The sequence below is a fragment of the Anser anser genome, assembly GCF_964211835.1.
Source record: "Anser anser genome assembly, chromosome: 6".
Lineage (NCBI taxonomy): Eukaryota > Metazoa > Chordata > Aves > Anseriformes > Anatidae > Anser > Anser anser.
In genome coordinates, this window is record NC_139726.1 from 32,658,946 (window position 1) to 32,670,539 (window position 11,594).

General features: G+C 41.4%; 1 protein-coding gene across 28 annotated transcripts in view; it reads left to right on the top strand.

The window, feature by feature from the left end:
* Positions 1 to 10,754, top strand: part of IKZF2 (IKAROS family zinc finger 2) — a 116,240-nt gene extending 105,486 nt beyond the window's left edge. For all 28 annotated transcript variants that reach the window (XM_083841560.1, XM_083841559.1, XM_083841573.1 and 25 more), the window contains one exon: positions 794 to 10,754. In XM_083841560.1, coding sequence (XP_083697686.1) covers positions 794 to 1,518 — 725 coding nt within the window. In that variant the 3' untranslated portion in view covers positions 1,519 to 10,754. The remainder of the gene's footprint in view (positions 1 to 793) is intronic.
* Positions 10,755 to 11,594: the final 840 nt, after the last annotated feature.

Here is an 11,594-nt window from a genome sequence, read left to right on the forward strand (position 1 = left end):
TTTTACTAAATGAAACTTAGCTGTACATGTGGTTTCTCTATTCTGCTTTCCTGCCTAGACAGCCACTTGAAGGTTGTTTTTTTTTTTTTGTCCTTTTCTTCAGCCCAAAATGCTGGGGAAGGCTTTGTTTCTTGTTTTGAGGGGATGAGCTGCAAAAATGCTTTACCCTGAACACAAGATACCAGGTGATCCAATTATTTGCTGCATTCTGTCGTCAAGTGTAGTCACATTTTAATTTTTTTTCTGTTGGGTGAAGGATTTATATAATTGTGGCTCTAAAGGTGTTAGGTCCCCACCTTACCAGCCCTCTGTAGCGGTTGCTTAAACTTCTGATTACGCAGCCCTGATGTCAGGTAGGTATGAGACACTGTAGAGTTGGGGGGGACAGGTGGTACTGCCTCCTTTAATTTGGGGAGAGTATGTCTTAAGGTATCAACTGGTAAAGCTTCACTGACTTCAGCATTACAATCCCATTTTCTCCCTGTTCACATGTGTTTTCTGACTGGAAGTGTGGGCACAGGGAGGCCAACTGGAAGGTTTGGAAACGGTCTGGAGGTCACTGCAGCTGCTTGCTTCACCCATAATAATAATAAAGCTGTAGGTGATGGTGCTGTTTTACCCATCTCAAGACAGAAACTTTGTACAAGCTCTGTTAACAAGGAGGAGGCAAATTTTGGGCTCTGGAATGAATTCCACTTCAAGCCAGGTGTTTCTGTCCCTCTCCACCCCTTGTACAGTAAAACTGTGGAGCAATTGCATTGATGTTTCTCACTGATTTGCTCTTGTCCCTTAGGTGAAAAGCTCATGAGATATGGCTATCCAGATATACACTTTGATATGAACCTACCCTATGAGAAGGAGGCTGAGCTGATGCAGTCTCACATGATGGACCAAGCCATCAACAATGCAATCACCTACCTTGGAGCTGAGGCACTTCACCCCCTGATGCAGCACACACCAAGCACAATTGCAGAGGTGGCCCCGGTCATCAGCTCAGCTTACGCTCAGGTCTATCATCCGAACAGGATAGAAAGGCCCATTAGCAGGGAAACAGCTGACAGTCACGAGAACAACATGGATGGCCCGATCTCCCTCATCAGACCAAAGAGTCGAACCCAGGATAGAGAGGGCTCCCCCAGCAATAGCTGCCTGGATTCTACTGACTCAGAGAGCAGCCACGAAGACCGCCAGTCCTACCAAGGAAACTCTGCCTTAAATCCCAAGAGGAAGCCAAGCCCGGCTTATATGAAGGAGGACGCCAAGGCTTTGGATGCCACAAAAGCTTCTAAGGGCTCTTTAAAGGATATCTACAAGGTCATCAATGGAGAAGGGGAGCAGATTAGGGCTTTCAAATGTGAGCACTGTCGCGTTCTTTTCCTGGACCATGTCATGTATACCATCCACATGGGCTGCCACGGCTACCGGGACCCGCTAGAGTGCAACATCTGTGGCTACCGAAGCCAGGACCGCTATGAGTTCTCGTCGCACATTGTCCGAGGGGAGCACACATTCCACTAGGCCTTCTCATCCAAAGGGGACTCTTATGAAGTAGAAGAACTGCACATGAAGAAATACTGCACTTACAATCCCACTTTTCCTCAGACATTGATGCGCCTATTTTGTTATTGTTGCTGTTGTTGTTGTTGCTGTTGTTTAATTATTATTATTAACCTTATTTTTTTTTTTGTGGACCCAACCTCATTTGCTCTGCCCAGCTTAAGAATGGAAAGAAGGAAGGGAAGGGATAAAAGAAGGGTTTGTTGTTGCTGTCACTTTTTGGTGAGTGACCTGACTTGCTTTCTGTGGGAGTTGAAAGGCAGTCTGTTTCTGTCTCAATCAGCTGTATATCGTGTCCTATTTTGGGATGTTGCTCAACCCTGCTAGGTGCTTTAAAGTCATGATGAGTTGCCGCTCATTTATAATTTCAGACAAATAGGTAGAAACATTTCAGAGGAGAGCCTTTTTCAAATGTGCAGATACGGTGGGGGGTTCTGGTGGTTGGAGAAGACTGGGGGATCTTTATTCTACAGAACGAACAATTAGGTTTAAAGCAAAACTGTTTAGGGATTTAGGAGCACGAATCAAAGTCAATATTCTTTTCAAAATTACTTTCTAGGGTGAGCTGCTTTTCTGGGTTCAGTGTGTATTGCCCCTCTAGAAGGTAAAGAAAAAAGAAAAAAAAAAAAAGAAATGTATGTCTTAACACTGTACCACATAACAGCAGTTTAGTTTCATAAGTCCTGAGGGCCTTCTGTGGTAAGTCTGAGGCTCTGTACTTTTATTTTCCTTAACTTATGAAGCACCTTTTTTAGAATTGTTGATTTGCCATTACTCCATGCCTATGTGTTGACTCACTGGCTTCTTAGAGACCCTTGGGAGCCTTACATATTTAGTTGCACCCTATGGTTTAAGAAATATCATTTGCAAATAACATTTAAACTTGCTTCTAGGACAGTAAGTGGCCTAGGAGTGGGCGAGAGAGTCTGTAGTTTACTCAAGAGGTTCTGCTGCTCTTCTAAAATAATTTTGTTTTAAAATTACAGATTTTAAAATGACAAAAGTACTGGTAGCAAAGTGTTCTTTAAATATAATTATATATCTATATATACCTATATAAATACTTTCTCATTCTATTATCACAGTGTTAACCTCTTGGCAACAGCCTAAACTTGAGACTTGCAGCTGAGAAAACGCTAGGAGCCAGATCATCAGCCAGCATTAATCCTCTTAGCTCCATTGAATTTAATGGAACTAACCCAACTATTTCAGCTACGTCAAGATCTGAGCCTCGATCGTTTTTTTTCTCTTGTTGACATCTTATTAACTGAAACTGTGATTTCCCTTTGTTTTCTTGTCATCAATTCTTCTTTAATTTAGGGGTGAAAGTGCAGGTTTTGCTAGATAGTCTTTAGGTTTTGCTAGATAGCTCCTGGAGAGCCAGCCCACAAGCCTTGCAAACAAACAGATCTCATGAACTTCCCTACTTCTTTAGAAGTTGATGCATGGAGATATGCAGGTGCTGTGCTTTTGATTTCAATTCACATACTTCATTTTTATTCATAATTTATTAATTTCAATGTAGAAAAAACAAAGAAACAAACTCCAGAGCAATTCCTTGAGCTACAGACTGGACAAGGGAAAAAAGAAAGAAAGAAAAACCACCTATCTGTTTTGTTTCCTTTCTTTCTCTCCCAAAAAGTAGCAAAGCAAGCAACCACCCAAGCTGCAGGTTGCAGCAGTAAAAACTGGGCTTAAACCTATGTGACAGATTGCCATTGCAACCCAACTGTTTGTACCAATCACAATTGAAATGTTGTTGTTTGGCAACAAGAGCGCAGCTTGAGAATGGAAAGAAATGCATGGGTTTAACCCCCTCCGTGCAAGCGGTCCCCATGCACTTGGCGAGACCTTTTCCAACGTATGAAGTTACTAAAGTATAAAAGAAGAGAGCAAGATCAGGCCATAATGAGTTCCCATCTGCTCGCTTCAATCTGCATACACTATGCATATGCCAGTTTGCTGTTTGTTTTGAGGGTACTGGGTTTTTTTCTTCTCTTCCTAGACCTGGAGCGTTTGAAAGTAAGGAGCTGAGTGGTATCGATTGAAATCTTTTTATGGTGACATTCTTGGCAGCTAGAACCTGTGTTTAGAAAGGATACAGTAGATCATGGCCAGATTACCTGATGACTGCTTCCCAGCACTGAAATGCTATTAAGTAGGAGCTGGTAAAGTCTTGCAGTAGCCTATTAATTATAATACAATATGGAGAGAAATGTCATCTTGTGTAATGTGAGAGCTATCAAGGCTGGGAATATACGGGCTTTGGAGAGACAGATTTAAAGATCTATTCCCAACATTGTTCTTAATGTCGTTGGGTTCCTCCCCCTCCTTCTTTCTTCTTTCTAACGCAGAGGAACCTCAGGCAAACTAATCTCCAGCCCTTTCTCGTTTTCTTGCACTTGGTGTAACCGAAGGAGATTGTGCAGGAGAAAAAGGGGTACATGCTGGAGGGCATCACTTAGGTTTTGTATGGCTGATTGTCTAGAGCTAGGAAGGTTGGCTTAGGAGGTGGCTGGCTGCGTTCTGCATCATCCTGGTGGGAAATCAAGAAAAAGGGGGTTACTTTTACAGCATGTCACAAAACAAGGGTTGGGGAGGGGGAAGGTGGTTGCGACGTCTTCTGAGGCAGCAAGGGTTTTCTAGGAACAATGTGCAAAGGGGAAAGGAGCTGGGCTTGAAGGTCACTAGGCTTGCATGGGACTCCAGAGTGCAAGAGGAAAGGGTGGCCAAGAATCACTTTCAGTCTTGGGGGGATAACAGTCCATTCTTCCCTCTGGTCAATGGAGAGAACAGGCTTTGGTTTCTTGGTCTTGGAATGGCTAGCACTAGGGAGCAAGTGTTTAAAAAAAAAAAAAAGCCTATGTATGGAAAACCAGAGGAACAGGGAAAGGAGGAGCATCATTTGTGTATCCACAAATAAGTTGTCTGTGATTATACCCACAGTTTGTGAGTGTGCACTTTCAGTCGCTGATGATTCATTGATACCTCCTGCAGTGTATATGCTGGAGATGTTTAAAAGATGAGACAGGGAGGCTTGGTGGTTTTGTAGCTGGCTTCAGTCAAGCCTAACTTCTTGTTCCAATAGCAGCACTCAAGATCAGTTTGTGAGCAGTGCCCTGTCCTGATATCACAGAACTAGAGGATGGGAGAGACAGTGAGAAGGGCACTCACTGTTACTTTCCAAAACCTGTATTTTTTAGAGAGCAAGAAGCTGAATGGTTGCATTAATTTCTATTATCAGTGTGGTTTTCTTAGGGCTCACTGAATTTTTTCATCCTAGAACTAGGGAAGGAAGAAAGACTAAATTCCAATTGAAGTTTTGAACCAAATTTTTGACTAGTATTTATTTTTAACGTTGAGTTCCCACTTGGCATTTTTGTTGGGAGAGAGTAGAAAAAAAGGCAGTCCCCAGTTCTTCAAAATCAGGTGCCTAGTTGATCTAGGGAAAATTAATAGAGTTTTGTATACATCACTTTGCCCCTACATGGGCACGTGCAAATTTGGGGCCTTTGAGTTGGTGTTTTTTTTGTTTGTTTTTTTTTGTTTGTTTTTGTTTCTTGCTCATTCTCTGCACTTATCTAAGAAAAGCTCTTGAGTTTTGTCAAATCCATTAGTCAAAGTGTACTAGGAATTTGAGTAGATAAGCCTTGGCCTGCAGATCCATTTGTTCTAAGTATTTGGTGTTTGAAATCAAACCTGGCTGATTTTTACTGGACTCTCTTGAAATTCTTGGAATTGGGTTTCCAGTTAAAAACATGCATTTGCAAATTTAGAATTGGCTTTCTGCAAACATTCCCCATTTTCATTATAAAAAAAAAAAAAGCCATTTCTGCAAACATCCCTGCCAGTAAACCCTTTCACTTCTTTTTACATCCAAAATGGCAAGATTCTGACTCAATTTAGGGTAGTACATGCCTATTAATTTAAATAGAAGTGTGCCTGCTTATTCTCTTCTTGATATGATCCATGTTCTTGGAGCAAAGGGCATTATCTATATATCTGCTGTTATGGCCAATGAATTTTACAGCCACCTTTCTTTGCAGTCAGTTAGGAGTGCACATCAAAATATATAGCATTTTTCAGGAAAGCCAGCTCTTTACTCAGTAACCTATGAGACTAAAACAATTTTATTCTCCTTAAAAAGTGCTTCCATCTATGAAGTGATGTGAAAGGTGTCTAGGCATTAACCTCCATTGGTTTGTATTAGAGGGAAAGAATCTAAATCTGTAAATTGGCCTTTTTTTTTTGTGGTAGTAGTTTCTACAGTCTGAGAGGACAGCTTACATAATAGCCACGTGGAAATAAAGTGTATTTACTTAAAAGTGAAGAAATTCTCAATTTTAAAGCGTTTCAAAATTTCTCTGTTTACAAGGAAGGGCCTTCTTAAATTGCAGCTGTCAGGCAGAGGAGGAGGCCATGAATTCAACCAAACCCTTCAAAACTGATCTTTAATAGGACATTATTACTGTTGTCTGGGTCCTGAGCTGTGGTGGTTTTTTTTTTCATACTTGAGAATACATTGAAAGAAGCCAGAAAACAATCTTTCCTCCTGAGAGAAACTTTGGAGACAATTTAGGGAAAGGTGCATATTTCAGCCAAGGACAGGAGCAGCAGTAATACGGTTCCTGCACTAGATGATATTCCTTTACTTAACTGTTTCTGTGCATTATATTATAATGAGGGAGAAGGGAGTCTGCACTGTTACCTGAATCACCTAAATTCAACTTGAGGTTTTTAGGAAAAGTGTGATGAAATTGGCTTTGGCGCTAGAAATGTGCATCTTAGCTTGGCTTAGTGTCCTTTCAAAACAAAGGTGGATGGTAGTGATGGCGTGCGGTCTAGAGCAGCTGGAGATTTTGAGAAAGTATATTTATATATATGGTATCGTATAATTAGATATATGCTTTATTGTATATGTGCCTTTTTCTAATGCATTTTGAAAGTTCATGGTGTCATTCGTGATATCTTGCCCTGCCCTTTCAGAATGCATGACAAAAACCAACCCAAAGTAAAAATCCCTTCTCGTACGACGTGGCAAGGCAGATCCCGGTCCCCCTCTGCGCCCTTTTTTGCAGCTCAGCCGGGAGGGAAGGCTGTCTTAGTATTTAGCTATGAGATTTCCTGCTGAAAGCTGGTGTTAGGAATGGGAAGGGCTGTCATTGCCCTAGCGAAGTGCATTCCAGCCAGAGCTGGTCTCGGCGCTGGTCCCAACCAACGCGGCATTGGACTTTGCTTGACTGTGACGCCGCCTGAATCATTGACATGGAGCAAAGAGAAACCCGCCGGGGGGTGATGTTATGGGGCATGTTCACCAATGAGGCTGGGGCGAGCTCGTTCTCCTCTGTGGGGCTTTATTAGCTGGCACACTTGGGTGAAAAGTGCAGTATTGTTTTGGTACTTTCCTGGCAGGCTGGTGACCTACTTTCAGGTCTGGTTATTTACCCTGCACGGGTGCAGCATCTGAGGGTGCAGGCAGGGGAGGAGGTCAGGTCCCCAGCGCATCTCCCACGGGGTCCAAGCCACCCACCATCCCTCTGTGCTTGGGGCCACGGTGGCCACAGTGAGGACATGGGAGCAGGAACAAGGAATTAGGCAGAGAGGAGGCAGAGTTTGCTTCACAGCAAATGTATTCCCATTCATCCCATTAAGAATTGTGCTGAAGGATAGACCAAGAACATTACTGTTTTCTATTCTAGGCTCAAACAACATTCCTAGTTACTCCAGTTCACTTCCAGCCCTCGGAAAGGTGGTTACTGGTCTTCTCACTTGGATCCTTGTCTGAGAGTACAGCTGTCCATGCACCCCCCTGCTCTAAAAAGTTTAGATAAAAATCATGGGACTTCATTGATCGGAGGACAGCAGCAACCATTTCAGCAAAGATGTACACTGCTGTAGTAAATCCCAATATTATTTACAATTAAAAAAAAAAAATACTGTGGTGTATTCACTAACAGTACATGAAGTATTTTACAGAGTGAATGATGATGAAGTTAATCAGATCATGTCTTGAGGGTGTTGTGTTATGTGTTCTCCACTGGGAGAAGGGCAGCAGCTTGACCCAAAGCTTGACGAAGACGGCCGACGTTTCCTTCCAGCAGCAGCCATTTGACTCAGCCCACTGCGCCGCAGCCCGAGGAAGTATAGGAGCACGCCATGAGCCCCATGTCATCCCTTTGATTCAATTTGGAAATGCATGGGAGCTTTACCATTAACCATGTGCTTAATTTGTTAAATCAGGGCCTTACTTGCTCCTTGGTACAGCATGGCAAGGTCCATGGTTGATAGCACTCGGCAGTGGGGTTCGGCGGTGAGCATGAATTCACGTGCGTTGGTGTAGTAGCCTTAATCCCTCATGCTCGGCAGTACGCACGTACCGGTAGCCTGTAGTCTGTATTATCCATCAAGGGTAAAATACAGGAGCCTCCTGCAAGGCAGAGGGGAGAGCATGACTCCACTGTTGGCACAAAGAGGCCAGTTTGCAGTAAATTGGGCCATTTAGTTTTACCTCAAGTGACATGGAATAAGAAAAGCTTCTTGAAGGGGTAGAGGTCACTGAATCCCCGACTATGCACTTACTGGGATTTGACATTGCTTACTGGAAATGGATGTTCACTTCTGAACACGCTGTAACGAGGGAAGGACTTCTGGTTATTTTTTGTAGTAGTTCAGATTCTGAAACTGTGATCAATTATTTGACTACTTGTCAAGTGTTCTCAGAGCTTGAACGTGTTCACTTCCTCTGTTATGTAGCAGTTTCCTCCGGTTTCCAATTGTTTTCTCTTTCTCCCCCCTTTTCCTTCTCTTAGCTTTAAGTCTGGGCCTGCTGTTATCTCCTGTAGCTTTGGGCTGTCTAGGTTTTTTTGTTTTTTGGGGGTTTTTTGTTCATTGGCTGTACAGTCTGTTTACATATTTTTGTACTCGAGTGTAGTTTTATATTAAAAACAGGAAAAAGAAAAAAAGTTCATTTGAGAAAAAATATTAAGGTACGTACTCTTTGTAACACTTTAAAGACCTAGGGTACCTTCAGAGATGACTCCACAGTGATGTAATTATAATACTGTATATTTGCCTTTTTAGTTGGTTTTATTTTCTGGTTGTATTTTTTTTTCCTAAAATGTATATCTTTTTATGAGAAACTGGAAACTTTTAATGCAAATGTTTAGAAAGATTTAAAAATTGTAAAGTTAAAAAAAAAAAAAGTCATATAACTTTTTTTTCCTGTTGGAAGAAAATGCTTTAAAAAGTTTTACTACTGTTGTATTCCAGGGTGGGGGTTACTGACCCCAAATTTCCTTCGTATGCTTCATTCTTGGATCTTGCTTTCTAAAGATGCTCATTGCAGATATGGATGATTTGCTTATATTAGTTTAAAAAAAAAAAAAAAAGACAAAACCACCTTTTGGGGTTATCTTTCTGTTCAAGTGCAATACTTTCCCTGACATCTTATTAATGTAAAAGGGTTTACTTTTTCTTTCCTCAGTCAATACAAATCAGTGAAATGAAATTCTGTATCTTAAATACATTCAAAGATAAGCATCAAGTAACCGTGTAAATTAAGATTGACTGACAAAAGGTGAGAAACTGTAAGTTAAGGCTAAAGCCCAGACCTTAACTCTGGCTTTTATTTGACATTGAAACACATCCAGTGGTCTGAAATAAGGACAAATGTGTTCTTGCCTCTTCCTTCATTTTCTTTTATAATTGCAGCTTTCTTTTTTTTTTCCTCTTAAATAAGCACTTAATATTGATGTTTTTTGAAAATAACAAAAAATAAAAAGATCATTTGGTCTGATCCAAAACCCACTCAGTGGAGACTCTTGTGACTTTGATGATGGATTTTGGATTAGGCCTAAGCTCTTAGCTAGGGCAAAACTGCCATTTACTCTGATGGGAGAGATTTGCCTGCGTAAGAATTACAGGACTTGTGTCCTTTATCTACCTGAGAGACCAGAAAAGCTTCTTTAGAGTTGTCCTTGTCTTATATACGTTTAGATGGGACTTGTTTTACATATCATACATATTTATATATAGTGTATTTTTAATGACTTTTTTTTTCCACCCCAGTAGACTGAAACCGCTGTTCTGTAAATATGTATTTAGGTACGTAATAAAAATCCCGTTGAGATTCTTTAAAAGGCAGTTACTGCGCATGCACAGTAGCCACTTTTGTCTTCTAAATTTCTATTTAAGATATTCCTTTTTAATAACAGCAAAGGTGAGTAGACTATACCCCATTCTGACAGATTGCCAAAATAATTTCTCAGACTGGACTGTTTGAGTTCAAGTAGAAAAATGCATTCAGTGGGCGACTGTCGCAGTTGCCGGTGGGGTCACACTCTTAGGGCCAAATTCTGGCAATGTCCTGCAGGTTGTTGAGGTCCTCCCGCAAACGGGGACCGCACTGAAGCAGTGGGATCGTAGCAAAGCACGTGAGCTCTTGTGAGCACTATTTCAGGCTGTTGGGTCTTGACCCGTTTGTCAGCATCTTCGTGACTCATGCAGTGTTGCACTCTCCCCACTCTAGTGCCGAATTGGACATTGGTCGTTTTCTGGAGCAGGATAAGATTTGGTGAGTAATCTGGCAAATGAAAAAAAAAAAAAAAAAGTTTTCCCCCAGGTTATGATTTTTAGTTCTGCAACAGATGTTCTGAACTCAAATTGAGGAATCTAGAAAAAAACAAAAATCCGAGTTTATTCCAAAACCATTGGAACATACTGTTAAATTGGAGTTCAGAAACAATCACAGTGGTGCATGTGAGCAACCCCAATGTAAACCTGCATCCCCCTGCTAAAGAGTTTTGCCGCTGTAGACTGAACTATGGGACTTGTTATTTTTTTCTCCTTAGCGTACATGCATACATATGGTTCCACATCTGTATGTGTGTACTCTGTACATGTGTGAGTGTTGTACAGCCATGTGAGAGTGTGAGTCTGTATGTGTGTATAAATAAAAAAGCTGCAGAAACTTTGTAATACTTTGTGAAAAGGATTATATTATAAAGGTTTGTACTGTCTTGAGTGCACAGCTACTGGAATAAATGTAGGGAATCTCAGGAACAAGCATATAATTTGTCCAAGAATTATTTCTTCTCAGAAGTGTAAGTGCAGTTTTTAATTCTGTATATTATTTAATATTTTACCAATAAAAATAAACTTCTGACATGAAAGGGTTTTCCATTCAAGCTTTCTGGAAACATTGGTGTATGCATACATTTTTCTTTCTTACAGCAGGAACCATGAGTGGTAATTTTGCACCTCGGAGGGATCACATTTCTACCTCGTAACAAATCCTATTAACTACCTAGAGAGGCTGAACGAGTTATGAGTTGGGGTTATGAGTATGCGTTAGGAGACTGAGGAATGGGGCCAAGATCCACTTTAGGAGTATGTTGAAACTTAGGATCTGTCCACCAGCTATAGCACATCAAGTTTTTCAGCGTGAGTTAGAGTAGTATTCCCTCTAAGGTGCTGTTACATGAAATGGTGGCATCAGGTACCTGCCGTTTGGTCCGCCCTGTTTTTGAAACGAGTCAGTGGCCTGAGGTCCAGCTTGTGCTGGAAAGTGCTCAGATCACGTAGGCAATGACTTTGACCCCTTCCCTCAGCTTGGGTTTTTGGCTGAGTTCCCCTGTGTTGTGTCCAGGGGTGATCTTAGCCGTATGGATTTATGGGGTAGTTCACATTGCCCAACTCATACTTTCTTTCGTAACACAGCTATCAATCTGGTGGTGTTCATGGCTTAAAGGGGGGTGGGGGTGGGGGTGGGAACACTCCAGAATAAAAGGAAGATCTCATGAAGCTTCTTAAGTTGTGTTGTTTGTTTTAAGAATTGTAAATTCTTGGTTAAAGATTAACCAGCCTCTCCCCACTAATAAAAGTATTCATCATTGATGTGAGAATGGAAACTCCTTCAGATATCATCTGAATAAAACTTAATCTTCTTTTAAGTTGCTTGATGTATGTTTTTCCTGAGGAATGCCTCTGCTTGCCAGGCAGAAATTCCCGTTTTACTTCACTAGGGATTGCCAGCTCAC